This window comes from Panthera uncia, chromosome C2 (genome assembly GCF_023721935.1).
Source record: "Panthera uncia isolate 11264 chromosome C2, Puncia_PCG_1.0, whole genome shotgun sequence".
Lineage (NCBI taxonomy): Eukaryota > Metazoa > Chordata > Mammalia > Carnivora > Felidae > Panthera > Panthera uncia.
This window is the reverse complement of record NC_064810.1, coordinates 127,347,568-127,363,157: the sequence shown is the minus strand read 5'-3', so window position 1 is coordinate 127,363,157 and position 15,590 is coordinate 127,347,568. Positions and strand designations below refer to the sequence as shown.

At 37.6% G+C, this 15,590-nt stretch overlaps 1 protein-coding gene across 1 annotated transcript in view; it reads left to right on the top strand.

Annotated features, from left to right (window-relative positions):
* DNAJC13 (DnaJ heat shock protein family (Hsp40) member C13) overlaps positions 1-15,590 on the top strand; it is a 127,720-nt gene that overhangs the window by 90,731 nt on the left and 21,399 nt on the right. The window contains exons 38-48 of the mRNA XM_049629806.1: positions 171-245; positions 1,867-1,986; positions 2,968-3,147; positions 3,853-4,020; positions 6,089-6,202; positions 7,524-7,640; positions 8,947-9,124; positions 10,533-10,624; positions 12,522-12,621; positions 14,126-14,200; positions 14,430-14,542. Coding sequence (XP_049485763.1) covers positions 171-245; positions 1,867-1,986; positions 2,968-3,147; positions 3,853-4,020; positions 6,089-6,202; positions 7,524-7,640; positions 8,947-9,124; positions 10,533-10,624; positions 12,522-12,621; positions 14,126-14,200; positions 14,430-14,542 — 1,332 coding nt within the window. The remainder of the gene's footprint in view (positions 1-170; positions 246-1,866; positions 1,987-2,967; positions 3,148-3,852; positions 4,021-6,088; positions 6,203-7,523; positions 7,641-8,946; positions 9,125-10,532; positions 10,625-12,521; positions 12,622-14,125; positions 14,201-14,429; positions 14,543-15,590) is intronic.

The following is a 15,590-nucleotide window of genomic DNA, read 5'->3' as shown; positions in this document are numbered from 1 at the left end:
ACAAAAAACTTCTAAGGATCTTTTACTTGTTTAACAAATGTTAATTGAGCAAACATTTATTTACCAAGTATCTAACATTAAAAGGTTGTTAATATTTTATTCCTACCAGAAAAGACTTTTCAGACTTCAAGTCAAAATGGGGAATTAATGGATAACTTCTTTCTCTTCAGGTGTTACAGGAGGCATTTAGTCGCTGTGTGGCTGTCTTGAATCGTTCTAGTAAACCAAGTGACATGTCAGTACAGGTGAGGCTAAAATGTGTGGTTCCAAGACAGTTACACTAGACCAGTAGTAATTGAAACTTGAACTTCTATGAGAATCACTTGGAGGGCTCATGAAAACGTGGGTGGCTGACCCATACTTGGGCTGCTGCCCATAGTTTCTGATGCAGTGGTTCTGGGGTAGAGGACTGAATATGCTTTTAACAAATTCTCAGGTGATATGAGGCTATTGGTTTCTTTATCACACTTAAGTACTACACTAAATCACGTGGACTCTAGTGGCTTGATTTTTTTTTTCCTTAGAGAATAGTATGATGAACTCTTATATCCCCACCATCCACTTACAAACATTTGTCATTTTGCCATTCTTTTTTCACTTATCATCTGCCCCTTCCGCAAGTTCCTTCTCTACCTCCCTCTCCCATCTCTAGTCATGTTTTTCCAGTTGTATTAAGAAGCAGTTGGCATACATCATTGTATTAATTTAAGGCACATTGCATGATGCTTTGATTTACATATACTGTGAAATGATTACCACAGGTTCACCTAACATTTGTCATCTTAGATATAACAATCCATCACTATAGTTTGGTTTTTTTCTGTTAAGGTTATAATTGAACTTGTTGAGAGAAAAATCCATCAGGAATTCATTAAGATCATTGTAGAATGCATCTTTTTGTGTGGTCCTTTTTATGCCAGCAAATTTAGAATATAAAACAAACAAGTACAGGGTGCCTGGGTGGTGGCTCAGTTGATTAAGCATCTGACTTCGGCTCAGGTCATGATCTTGTGGTTGGTGGGTTTGAGCCCCATGTTGGGGTCTGTGCTAACAGCTCAGACCCCAGAGCCTGCTTCAGATTCTGTGTCCCCTTCTCTCTCAGCCCCTCCCCCATTCACATCTGATTCTCTCTCTCTCTCTCTCAAAAATAAACACTTAAATGAGTACAAGCTTTTTAGTTTCATACTTTATTTTGAAGTGTGGTAAATAAGCAGAATTGTTCTGCAATGTTCATAAGTTGGACAAAAATACCTTAACCGGAGGTTGGCAGACATCTTTTTATAAAGGGCCAGAGAGTAAATAAATATTTTTGTCAGACTATTTACAGTCTCTCTTGCATATTTGTGTGTGTGTGTGTGTGTGTGTGTGTTAACAACCTTTAAAAATGTAAAACTGGGGTGCCTGGGTGGCTCAGTCAGTTACGCATCCAGCTCTTGGTTTTGGTTCAGGTCATAATCTCATGGTTCATGAGTTCAAGCCCCATATCGGGCTCTGCGCCGATATGGCAGTGCAGAGCCTGATTGGGGGTTCTCTCTCTCCCCTCTTTATCTGCCCCTACCCCACTTAAACTCTTTTTGAGAAAAAGTAAAAACCATTCTTAGCTGCCTGGCCATACAAAAATGAACCAGGGCCAATTTGGCCCATGCACTGCAGTAGCCGTGGTTTGCCCACCCTGCATATAGAGGAAATCTTAGCCAGAATTACTAGTGATTCAGTAGAAATGTTCTTTTTAAATTTGGAGCATCATACATAGCATTAAGCATTATTCATGAATCTCTGCTGACTTGATTTCTGGTGTCTTAAATAAGGAATGTGCACGTGAACCTTTTTTTGGTTTTTGTTTTTGCTCTGTTGTGTTGCATGCAGGTGTGTGGACACATAAGCAAATGCTACAGTGTGGCCGCTCAGTTTGAAGAATGCCGAGAGAAGATCACGGAAATGCCTGGCATCATCAAGGATCTCTGTCGGGTGCTATATTTTGGCAAGGTAGAGTTCATCTTTAATGCTTTCTAGATGCAGTAGGCAATGGGTGTTCTTGTCACATAGCCAGTCCCCAATTTATACATAAGCTGTTTTCCCAAAATTGTTTTTATGTGCATTATTTGGATCTCTAAAATCATTTTTCACAGAACCCTTGGTGTAAATGGAGACTTTAGTTCCTATGGTGGCCCATAAGAAATAAGACTAAAGTGACATGTAAAGGGAAGTGGGTCTCATCTGAACATTGGAAGAGAGGCAGAGAAGAAATGAGAGACTAGAGTAAATGAATCTAATGCAAGTAAAGGACCATGTAACAATCAAGTCACTGGTGGGAAGGGCTTTGGGTTGCTGAGAAGTTAATATTTCCTCCAAATCCTGTACTGCTGAGGCAAACTAGGCAGTTTGCCTAGTTTGAGGCAAACTAGTTAGCCTCAAACTAGGGTAGGTGAAGTAGGTGACTGGGAAGGAGAGAGAGCTTTCTTAGATAACTGGATGGAGTGAGTTCTGTTGGAATTGAATAGGATTGGGGTGCCGATCCTGGACTAAGTTATCTAGAGTTAATAAATCTGATGAAAATCTCTTAAGTATATTTACATGATGTCCTTCGAAGTGTTTAATAAGAATACAAACTCTGATATAAAGAAGTAAATCCATACACCTGCACTAAAGATATTTCTGATACAGTTAAGACCCTAGCATGTGAGTTGTAATGCCTTATCACTATTTTTAAAAATTAGAATACAAAAAATGGAGAAAACTAGATTTCCGAATCTTTGAGCACTGGCCTCGAAAACAGTTCAGTGTCTTATCACAGGGTCACTTTTAATTTTAGACTTTAAAGGATATTGGATTCAGATTTAAATTGGAATTGAAAATACAAGAGAGGTGAACATTTTGCACAGTAAGATGGCTAGCTTGACGTACATTCATAACCAATTTCTCTTGGGAGCTTTTTTTTTTTTAATTTCATTATTCTTAATCTCTCAGAGTATTCCACGGGTGGCCGCTCTCGGAGTAGAATGTGTCAGTTCCTTTGCTGTTGATTTCTGGCTACAGACACACCTATTTCAGGCTGGAATTTTGTGGCATCTGCTTGGTTATCTATTTAATTATGACTACACGCTAGAAGAGAGTGGCATTCAGAAAAGCGAAGAAACAAATCAGCAGGTAACCTTCACACTGCTTTAGTCTTGAATTTAAACCCAAACCATAGGTTAATGCTGAATAATGCAAAGCAAAGGTCTAGCTATACAGAGCCCCAGACATGAACTGTTTTTCTGGATAACTAAATTTATAGCTCTTAAAGTCCCAGAACTTATTTTATCTTAACCATTTATGCTATGAGGATTCAAGGGGAGGGAATTTATAGTAGCATATACTGCACATAACTTAATCTTTTCTATTACCTAGAATCATTTTTATGATTGCAAAATTATGGTTGTATATCACAGAGAAATACAATGGTGCTGTTGGGGCTAGCTCCCCCAGGCACTTGAATACTTAACCTCATTTCCTTGAATATTTTTTCTGTCTCCTTTTTTTAGTCACTCACCTTCATTACTCACGTTGTTAGTGTGTTCCTCTAGCAGGCAAGTCTGCCTACCTCTACTGTACTCCCCACCCTACCCCCAAATGTACTTCTTCCAGTTATCTATAAGATGGTGTAATGGTTATAACTGAGTATGTATATTCTAATGTTCTTTTGTGTAAATGGAAGAGTACATTCTAATGCATGAACTCTCTGACATCAGTGTTGGGAACTTCGTTTCTGCGCCTTAAATACGGTCCATACAGTTTTGATTTTATAAAGGCACCGTGCTACCTATGTAAGATGACATACCTACTTCAATGTATTAATATTTTTTGTAACAGGAAGTAGCCAACAGCCTTGCTAAATTGAGTGTCCGTGCTCTGAGTCGCCTTGGAGGATACCTGCCTGAAGAACAAGCTACCCCAGAAAATCCAACCATAAGAAAAAGTTTAGCTGGCATGCTGACACCCTATGTTGCTAGAAAACTTGCTGTAGTTAGTGCTACTGAGGTACGTGCTTCAGAGATAGCCTGGGTTTTGATGAATATTGCAAGATCCTTTAAATAGGAGGGGAACACAGCAATGTTTATTGCTGTAGGAAATCTAAAAATTGAACTTGTTCACCTTTGTTCTCTCAGCCAGGAAATTCAGTTTATTGTGGATTGATGTGTTGGTAACGGTTGTGCAAGTCCACCCTTTCTGCAAGGGTAGATTAACTTCAGGTTTCTCTGCTCTGGAGCCCACCATAATTCTTCGCAACCTTGAGTCATGAAGAGACAGGACAAGAGTGTGAACCTGGAATGGTGTTTCACACTGGGCACAGAACTGGGAGTTAGGAGACCCAGAGTCCGGTTTTACAGGCTCGAACTTACTTACACTCAGAGTTGAAATCCTAAAAGCTAATAAATACATACACATACATGGATTCGTGACAAAAGTCAAGCATGACTTTGACAGCTCTCCCAACCTCTTTGGCCTCTTTTGTGAGGATCATTGAGAAACAATCTAAGAATGTAGCATTAAAGTATAAAAACCCACTGAGTAAGATACTATGAAACCTTAAAGGTATATTTAAAGACATTAAAACATGTTTAGGGGCACCTGGGTGGCTCAGCCGGTTGAGCGTCTGACTTCGGCTCAGGTCATGATCTCATTGTTTGTGAGTTCGAGCCCCGCGTCAGGCTCTGTGCTGACAGCTCGGAGCCTGGAGTCTGCTTCGGATTCTGTGTCTCCTTCTCTCTCTACCACCCCCCCCAACTTGTGCTCTGACTCTCTATGTGTCTCAAAAAATAAATAAATATAAAAAAAATTAAAAAAAAAAAAAAGATGTGTAAAGTATTTTAAGTGAAAAGGTTAAAAATCCCATTTTTGGTATTAAATGGGTGGATGTTAACTGTACTTCTCCCTGAATGGCTGAATTATAGGCTATTTTTATGTTTTCTCTGATGATCATCCAGTACTTTTGTAAGGGAAAAAGCCCTCAGTGTTCCAAATGTAAAGTATTCTTAGAATTTATTAAACATTTGTTTTTTAATTCAACCTGATTCTTTTTTTAGTGTAGACCATTGCTTTTCAGTGCCCTCTGAGCAAGAGGGAAGAGCTTTAGATACTGCTCCTGATGTTTGTACTTTCTCTATGCAAAGTATACATGATGCATTTTGCTGATTGAAAACATTCTTTCCAGAAATGCTGACAGGTTGTTGATAAACTGTCGGGTGGGGTGGTGGGGGGAGAAAAGTAGCATTTCAGAATCTTGGCCTAAACTCCATGTGGATTTTTCAAAATGCTTAATTTAAACTGCCATTTCTCAAAGTTTGATAATTTTCCTAAGAATGTATTTTTTCAATCATTTTATTTAACTAGTAGTTAATGTTTTAAAAACAGGTTAGATGGCTTTGTATAAGAGGAAGGTTATAACCTGCTACTCTCCTCCTAGTATAGAGCTCTGTAAATGTAGAATTAAGAAGTTTGTATTAGAGAGTCTCAAGTCTTTCTATAACACTGCTAATCGAGGAGAGCTAAATAAACAGTGGGAAAGCACACTGGATGGCTAAGCAGTCAGAAGCTGTGTCTTCAAAACTGCTTCATGCAGCCTTGAGTCCGGGTTTGGCCAAGGAAATCTAAAGTGACTCTCTGCTCCTCAGTTTTATTTCCCTTCATAGCAGTATACTTCAGAAAGACAGATTTTGTTTTCTGATTTGTTTATGTAAAGGCAGTATGGTATGATTCTTTTTAAGCTCATGTTTACTGTTTATTAAATGTTTCAACACAACTATCTCATGTAATTTTCACCATAGCAGAGCAAATGTTACGATGTGAAGTCATACCGGCTCCAATTTGTGTCCTGGTTTCCCCACTTAAGGCCTGTGTGACCTGGGACAAATCCCTGGATTACTCTCAGCTTTGATTTTTCTCAGTTGCAAAATGGATGATATCAGCAAACTTGTTAGAATTATTGAGGTCCATTGTCTCTAAGGCACTTGTTACAGTGCTTGGCATGTGATCAGCAGTTTCAGTAAATGATAAGTTGAATTATTTTTTTCCAAATGTTACAAAATAGTAATATTCTGTGCCCTAGATTCTGAAGATGCTTAACAGCAACACAGAGAGCCCCTATTTGATATGGAACAATTCTACAAGAGCAGAACTACTTGAATTTCTTGAATCCCAACAAGAAAACATGATTAAAAAAGTATGTTATTGTTTCATAAATTTCTTGGGTAACTTTTATAAATATTCTCTGGAAACATAACTTAGTACTGACAAAACAGAAACGTATTTATTGTGTTTCCATTTGGTGTTAATCAAGCCTATAGGTTTTTGCCACCTAATATGTGGTCCATGTAAGAACAGTGTTCTTGTATTTAATGATACATTTGTATTTGTGGTTGTTACTGTTTAGTTTACATGTAGCTGCTTTCCATTGTAACGAATTTTTCTACCTAAAAGCACTCTTCTCTTCAGCCTCTTTTTTGAGTATATCAGAGTTGCTTTCTGGTATCAGAATTGAATGATTTCTCTTGTCTTGCCATCTTCTGGTGGAGAATCTTTTAAGCTATGAAAAAACAAACAAAAAACCCCAAAAGACTGTACTGTGCCCAATAAGGATATGGCTTGTATAATCCACATACTAGATCGTTGAGACTTGATGAGTTAGCAGACAGTTATGTCTGTGTGTTTAGAAGTTATTATGCAATAAACACCACTGTTATGTCCTGAACTATTTAACTCATTTCATTAGTCACTCAGAACTCTACATAGATAGAAGTCTTTTGAAAATTGCAGAGCTGGGGAGAATAGATCTCACGTTTTTATACATCTCTCCTTTTACTAGAAGGGACATAATAGCATCTTCTCTTTGTTTAATACTTCACAATTTATTGTATACTTTTACATATGATTTCAGTCCAACTTAAATTCTGTGTAATTTCAACCTGAATCTTCATTGGGACTGTTTCTCTCCCATTCCTCTTTTCTGTCTTTTTTCTTTTCCTTAAATGGAAACTCTTCTGTTTGGCAATCTCTGTAACAGTACCCTGTCTTTTTTTTATTCAGAGACTCTGTTTTCCAGCACTTTCATTCAGCGTGTTACTTTTTAAAGGCCGGTCCAAATGTGTTCATTTCTGAGCTCCATCAGTCTATAGCTGACTAGGTCAAATGTCTGCTGAGTGGAATGAGAAGAACCAAGTGTCGTATACTTGCTTTATAAACACTAGCTCTAAGACACTTCATTGGCTGACTTCTGTGATCTTTTGAAATCTTAAAATGGGTTATAGTATTAATCTTTGAACTAAAAAATAACATAACTCCATGCCTATTTCAGAGTTCATATTATTATAAACATTAATATTGTATTGAGTGCTATGATTGGTTTCCTACCATGTTTTTCCTCTAGAAAAGGAATGGATCTTTTAAGCTATTTATCTGTTATTAAATTGAATATGGTTAGATTTGTAAGCCAGACAGTAATGATTTTGATTTACAACTAACAGCTTGTTTTCTTTTTTAAAAAGGGTGATTGTGACAAAACTTATGGATCAGAATTTGTCTATAGCGATCATGCCAAAGAACTTATTGTAGGGGAGATTTTTGTTAGGGTGTATAATGAAGTCCCTACTTTCCAACTAGAGGTAAGCTCTGTGCTTTTAGTTTCGTGTGATACCTTCAGTCATTTGTTATTGAAAGCTGCTAGTTTATTCACTTCCCGGTGTGGTATTCAGAAATAATAAATACCTGTCCCTTGCCTAGTGCTTCATACTAACCTGGGTACGTGACGGGGTACCATTACAGGCCTCTTTATTTTGCATGTTGAAGAATTTGATTTTGTGGATTCATGAATAAGAAGTTATTCCTCGCCCAGCTATTTTTTGTATTTTATGCATAATGCTTCCCAGCTGTGTCATGTGCATATGCCTTCAACTTACTAGTCTCTCCTGGAAGTGCAAGGTCATTTACACATTCACTCCATCATCCACCAGCTAGAAGTACTTCTCTGGCCAATTATTAGAGGACAATAAGGAAATACCCGTGGAAAGCAAAGAGATTTTTTAGAAAATGAGGTCAAACCATGTCATTTCTTGTGGTGATCCCTAATCACTTTGAGAAGCAAGTGAGTGTCACAATGACAGCACAAGTTACTTTTTTGGAAAGTGACAAGGAGGATTTTGTGGTTGGTTGCCATGTAAGGAGGGAAGAAGGGAGACTGTTTTAAAGTTTGTGTTTGGAAAAAAAAAGGAATTTACTAAACCATAATATATATTTTTTATCACGATAATATATATAAACAGCTGTTAAGCAGAATTCATTTATTTGTGAAGTCTCTTTGAAAACTGTCCCTTGAATTGATATTCTAAGTATATATTTTTTAAAATATAAAAATATAACCAAACTATAGAAGTTACATACTGTACTATCAATTACTTTGATTTGTAAAGGGAAGAGATACTCTAATTCAGAATTGTTACACTAAGATCCTAATGGGAGTATATTAGATCTCTAATGTATTAGGACAAAAGTTAAAGGACACTTTTTTTTTTTTTTTAAGTTTGTTTATTTTGAGAAAAGAGTGTGCACACTGCAAGCAGGAGAGGAGCAGAGAGGGAGGGAGAGAGAATCCCAAGCAGGCTCCTTGCTATCATTGCGGAGCCTGATGCGGGGCTTGATCTCATGAATTGTAAGATCATGACCTGAGCTGAAATCAGGAGTCAGATGCTTAACTGCCTGAGCCACCCAGGCGCCCTGAAACACTTTCTAATGCAACTGGGTGTTGTCCCCACAACCTCCAATTCATAGATGTTCATGTGTATGTATAATTTAATCATTCCATAGCTTGAAGGTTTTGCTGGAGGGTGGGTGGGGGAAGGTGTTGCTCTGGAGTTTTTTAATGATTATTTCTGGGGGCACACGTGTTTGTAAACATTTCTCCACTCAATTTAGGTTCCAAAAGCATTTGCCGCAAGTCTTTTGGATTATATAGGCTCCCAGGCCCAGTACCTCCACACATTCATGGCTATCACACATGCTGCAAAAGTGGAGTCAGAGCAACACGGAGACCGCTTGCCAAGAGTGGAAATGGCTTTGGAGGCTCTGAGAAATGTCATAAAATATAATCCAGGTGTGTGACTATACCCTTGATCAGTAAGATCCTTAAAATAGAAGGGCCCTAAAAATTCCCAATTTTATCGGAGAAACTCAAAGAAAATAGTATACTTGGTTATAATGTTTACTTGGTATAACATAACAAGAATTGAGCTCATATTTTTACCTATAAACAGTAGGATGGAAAGAGAGGTCAAGGCATCATGTTTAGAAGTATTCATATCTCTAAGAGAAAATAAGTCTTAATGAGTTGAAAAGGTAGAATAACTTTGATGGTGTAAAATTTCACATTGATGACATAAGTTGACATATAAGTGCTTAAATTAGATTTATTAATTAGGTGATCTAATTTGCCTTTTCTGCTACCTGACACATAGTTTTGAGAAACTGACTGAAGCTTTTGGTATATAAAAATTGAAATAAAAAAGTGAGAGTTTTCATTCTTAAATGACCTTAAGAGGACATTTCCAAAAATGTCTTGCCTGACTCCAGGGAGATGCATGCGTGAAAATCTGAAAGCGTTTTCTAACTTTGATAACAGATATGGAATATAAAACCTAAAACAATACAGATTCAACGTAAGTTACTTGAAGACCCCAAATCCTTTCTATTAATTTTTATTATTAACTTTCAGGTACTCTTTTGCTCTTTTCAGTATATATTATGATGATACAGTGATTTGAAAATGAATTTAAAAGCAACCTATTAATGGAATATTTTCAGACTCTTTTAATTCAAGGAGACTGAGTGAATTTTCTTCTGAAGTCTCAAAAAATTACAGATTACACCATATGTGTTCTTACTACCATATAGTAAAAGGAAAAATACACTGAACAAAATTTTAATGTTTAATGTTTTTGTTCTGTTAACAACAAGATGGTAGTAAGTATATGGGGTTGGGGTTTGAGGTGGGTGAGAAACGGAAGAAATACTATTCAGTTTTATGTATTTTCGCAAGTAGTCCTTTGTATATGCATACAGGTGTCTATGACACCTCAACCAGCAGAGTTCCAATTCAGTCTAAAAACTAAAAGGCAAATGATGTCACACACTCCCAAAATATAATTAGGCAGAAGGGGTAGCTATAAGATCTAGAGGTAAAGAGTAAAAATACCACCTTACACCCTTATTTTTAAAGTTGTATTTGGAGTGTGTATTTGATATATTGTTTTTAGCCTGAGGGCTAGGGGTGTGGATGGAAATGAAAACAAAACAAACCTAAGAAATTCTGTCTTATTCTTTGCCTCTTAAGATTTACTGCTGCTTAGAGGAACTTCACTCACTTAATGATAGAAATGTTGAGGAAAGATGATCAGAGACTTAGAATTGCCAGTAAACAACAGTGTATATTGGCTTTCTGAAGGTCTGTCATTTAGAACATTGCTTAGAAATAAAAGATAAACATTTTTATTCTTATTCCCTAGGCTCTGAAAGTGAATGCATTGGACACTTTAAGTTAATATTTTCTCTTCTCCGAGTCCATGGAGCTGGTCAAGTGCAGCAGTTGGCTTTAGAGGTAAAAGAATTTTATATTAAAGCATGTTGCCTTTCCTACCAGTACCGTATGTGGTTTAGGCCTTAATTAATCACCATCTGAATTTGGAAGTTTCCATGTGTGTTATGTTTTTATTTTTTCATTTTGAAGAGCAAACTGCACAGTGTTACTCAAGGTGCTTCCCTGTGTGGTCATTGTCTGTCATGCATCAGAACTTGGGATGCATTGTATAGTGTCATGCAGTGTGGGTTAAGGAATGGGCTTTACTGGAGAAGCTTGGAAGACACAGATGACAAGAATAGGGGGTAGGGTTTCCTTGATCTCCCAGTGTCCCCAGAGACCAGGGCATATTGCTGGCTACACACTGTAGGTTTGTGTTCAGAGGACAGATCCCCCCCCACCCCCCACCCCCGCCCCCGCCCCCGCCCCCGCCCCCGCCCCTTCCCTTCAGTTGCTATCCCTTTTTGTGGATTAGTACAAAAGCAGCCTTTTCAGTGAGGGTTACAGACAAACAACTGGGGTGTTAACACTCTTTACAGGAGCTGGTTAGGAAAGCCAGTTGCCCAGAACCTATGAGCCTTGGAGGTCCAAGAGAACTTGGAAACCCCTCCTTTAGGAGAGTTAAAGAACTGGTCCCATGGGAAGCCTGGTGCAGCCTTTTCCTCTGGGAGAAGCAGAAAATCCCTAGCTGTAGGGGGCTTATGGTCTAGGCAACCCAGAGTAAGCTCCCAGGATCATTTTTTTTTTTAATTAAATTTTTTTTTTTTTTAACGTTTATTTATTTTTGGGACAGAGAGAGACAGAGCATGAACAGGGGAGGGGCAGAGAGAGAGGGAGACACAGAATCGGAAGCAGGCTCCAGGTTCTGAGCCATCAGCCCAGAGCCCGACGCGGGGCTCGAACTCACGGACCTCGAGATCGTGACCTGAGCTGAAGTCGGATGTTTAACCAACTGAGCCACCCAGGCACCCCTCCCAGGATCATTTTGTAACACAACTTGTAAAGAATACTGCTGTAACAGGTTTATGAGCAGTTTCTAAATTATTTGTAAAACGTGTTCTTAGATTGCATTTTGGTTTAAAGATTTTTAATAAAATAATACAAGTTGAATTGGTCAAAAAATCTTAAGCATGTTCCTCTACTTAATTCCTCCATGTACCTTGTAACTTTTTAAATGAACATTATTAAATCTAAGATCTGTTGGTTGACCACATGGTTCAAGTGAAGCAAAATTGATCTTTACTATAAAAGTTAGACTTGAGAGTTCATCCTTTTTTTTTTTTTAATTTTTTTTAATGTTTATTTAGTGAGGGTTGTTATCTTCCTAACCACTCCCCTCCCCAGTTTTGTGATTGGAAAACATTGCATGAACCAGTATAGTATCAAAGACTTCTTAATAACCTCAAGATTTTGAATTGGTGCTAAAATATTTCTTTTGTTCAGTATTTATTTCTAAATTAATAGGAAGCTAAAGTACATAATATATATACGAGCATTAACATTTTAAGTTATTTCTCAAAAGATCAAAGTAATAAAGACAATCTTTTAAAATCAAACTGTTAAAAAATATTTTGCGGGTTACCTGGGTGGCTCAGTCGGTTAAGGCTCCGACTCTTGATTTCAGCTCAGCTCAGGTCATTTTCTCAGTTTGTGAGTTCAAGCCCTGCATTGGGCTTTGCACTGACATTGCAGAGCCTGCTTGGGATTCTCTCTCTCTCTCTCTCTGCCCCTCCCCTGCTTGTGCTCTCTCTCTCTTCTTCAAACAAATAAATAACCAGGAAAAGAAAATAAACTATTTTGTCCTCTAAACATTTTTTTCACTTTTGTGAAGCCTCAAATTTATTTAGGTCTGACTTAATTTGATTTAGGTCCAAAATTATTTCCCAAACTCTTAATATCTTGTTGATTTAATTTTCAGGTTGTGAATATAGTGACATCTAACCAAGATTGTGTCAACAATATTGCTGAATCAATGGTTTTGTCCAATTTATTGGCTCTTCTACATTCATTGCCATCAAGTATGTATATATATTCATGAATGGAATTTTGAAAACCACAGCATGGCCAACCTGTAGAGGGAGCAGTTACATAGATAATATAAAACTTCTGACAAAACACAGCCATGTTTACTTTGGAATCTCTTAAGTGGTATTTTTTATATTAAAGTTGTCTTCCTAACTATGTTATACATAAATAATAAAACTGTTTTGTATTTTCCATTTCGAAAGTTGGAGGTGAGAGAGGTCAAAAAGTAAAGAAAAATAACTGGGCTTTTCAGTTTTCTGAGGATGATATATATGTAAGTAATTGAGAATTGACGCACAGTTTATAAAGAAACATCATTGGTCTTGGATGACAGGAAAAAAGTGCTTAAGATGAAAATTACCTTGTTTTCAGCTTAGAGTTCAGTCCTGCATTTCTGTATGAGATTAGTTTTTAAAAATATACCTATCTTATTTCTTCAACACAGCCTGCACTAATACAGGCTCCTCTTAAATTGTGCCGTTGTCTAACATCGTGTGTATTTGTGCTTGAATCAACCTTGAGACTGCTTTTCAAAGACCATTGCACTATGACTCCAACATCACCACTAACAGAACATTACTCAGTTCTTTGCCAGCCTCTTGGAACCCATGTCACTCTTGGCTCATACCTGTCTTCCTCTGTGAGAGCAAGAACCTGTCTCATTCATTTAATGGATGCCTTGGTATCTTGCACACTTTAGGTGTTTCTTTTATATGTAGTGACTCGAATGGAGTCGAATTTCGATTCAATAATTTTGTTTTCTTTAATAAATGACATTTGAAATAGTTCTCTAAAATGACAGCTTTTGAAAGTCATTTGCAGGTTATTTGTAGTCGGTTTTTCTTTTTTTTATTGCTTTTTGACTCTAGGGGCTATTAGATTTCACTCTCCTAGAGTCAAATAGCAAGGATAGACAGGTGCCCAAAGGGGTGTAAAGAGCTGGCAAGGAGGGTGGAGGCTGCAAAGGATGAGGCTGACACTGAAGCAACAATAAAAGCTGGTCACTGGGCTGGGCTGTGTTCACATACAGGAGAACAAACATTCAGAAGGGGGTTCCTAAGAGAAGCAACAATACATCATTGAAAATGCACCCCTGTTTAAACATAGTTTCAAAGGAAAACAAGTCTTTGGAGGGGACACAGGGAGGCTAAGTAAACATTTCATGTATTTGAAGTCCCTTAGTAAACAGTGGAAGACAGATAATTAAGTCCAAAATAGAAATGACAGCAGAGTAGGCTGAGATTTCTAGGTGTCAGCTACTTTACCTGTAAGATTAAATGAGATAAAAATATAAAATTACACTTTCAAACTATGAATTCTGTAACATTCTTCATTCAGTGTAATTTTACATTGTTTGAAGTCACTGATTATTGTGGAGATTTAAGTATGATACCTTCTGTAGAACACTTGGGTCAGTGCCTGGCACAGAATTGATGCCCAATAAATGTCAGCTAATGTGATGATAATGCATTCCTTGAAATGTCTCTTACCCTGCAGGTCGTCAGCTTGTTCTGGAAACTCTTTATGCTTTGACCTCAAGTACAAAAATAATCAAAGAAGCAATGGCAAAAGGTACTGTATGAGGGCTTTCTCATCTAGTCCTGCTCAGTGATGATGAAGCTTATTTTGAACTGTTATGTGTAGTCTGATAAACTAGAAGAATGCTTTGGAGGGCTTACAATTAAAAAAAAAAAAAATCAAACTGCATTAAGTTGAAATGAAGTTGAAAATGAATTCAACTAATCAGACAAGTCCTATTCTTTATAGTATAAATGCTAATCTTTTTTTTTTTCCTTCATAGGAGCCTTGATTTACTTATTAGATATGTTCTGCAATTCAACACATCCACAGGTTCGAGCCCAAACAGCAGAACTTTTTGCTAAAATGACCGCAGACAAACTAATAGGTCCAAAGGTGAGCACAAAATGGGTCTTTAGAAAGCAATTGATTGTTAAATCTGTTACGTTGATACCGATTTCATGAAGTTTACCAAAGTATGACGTTGAAGATGAGGATATGATTTGATATGAAAGTTGGAGGATTGGCATACTTGGAATTGTTGCTCTGTATTACTACTTTGAGAAGAGTTACAGTTGGAGAAGTCTGAATTGGAAATGAGAAGTCTTAAGAGTGTGTTGGATTATGGTGATAAACTGTTTCACTTCCTTGAAGAAAGAACAAAAGTATATGTAAGTTATGACAAGATAATTAAGTTAGACTTTGACACTGTCAGGATTGGTCTGTGTAGCAGTAGCTAGTGAAGGGGAGATGGTGATCTATGTTCTTACCCACTCCACCACATCTGTGTTAGTAAGGATACACAGCCCTCAGGAAGTAAGTCCATACAGGCATGTGAGTGTAACAGCCTCTCCACTCTGCAGGGAGATCTTTTCATCCACAGTCTGGAGGTGACCAGATGATTTTTGGAATCATGGTCCAGTTTGTAGAGCAGGAACCTGTTAAAACAGTACTTCTGAATAGAATTTGTCCAGACATAGGTGTAGTCAGTCTTCTTCTATTATTAACTTAGTTTGAAAAGAAGTAGTGCTCACTGAAGCGTTGTCTGTGCCAGCCCATGAAGCAGCACCTCAGTGAAATGTGTCTTGAAATAAAGGCTCCTGAGCCCTCACTTCCGGAGTCTGATTTTGCATCAGTGAAGTAATCTGGATTTAGTGTGTGTGTTGTGTGTGTGTGTTTGGTCTCCTCTCTAGATGTTGAGAATGTGTCACAGGGCCTGAAACAGCTTTACTTTGGGAATAAAGTTAATAGTCTGTCATCACAAGGGTTGATGAACTGAGGGGGATTACATTTGGATGTCTATTGAAAGGGCCCACAAAAGTATGAGTATTGGTAGTTAATTTGTTTTGAGAGAGAAAGAGCATGCTCACGGCGGGGAGGAGTGGAGGGAGAGAGAGAATCTTTTTTTAGTGTTTATTTACTTTTGAGAGAGGGCGCACAAGCA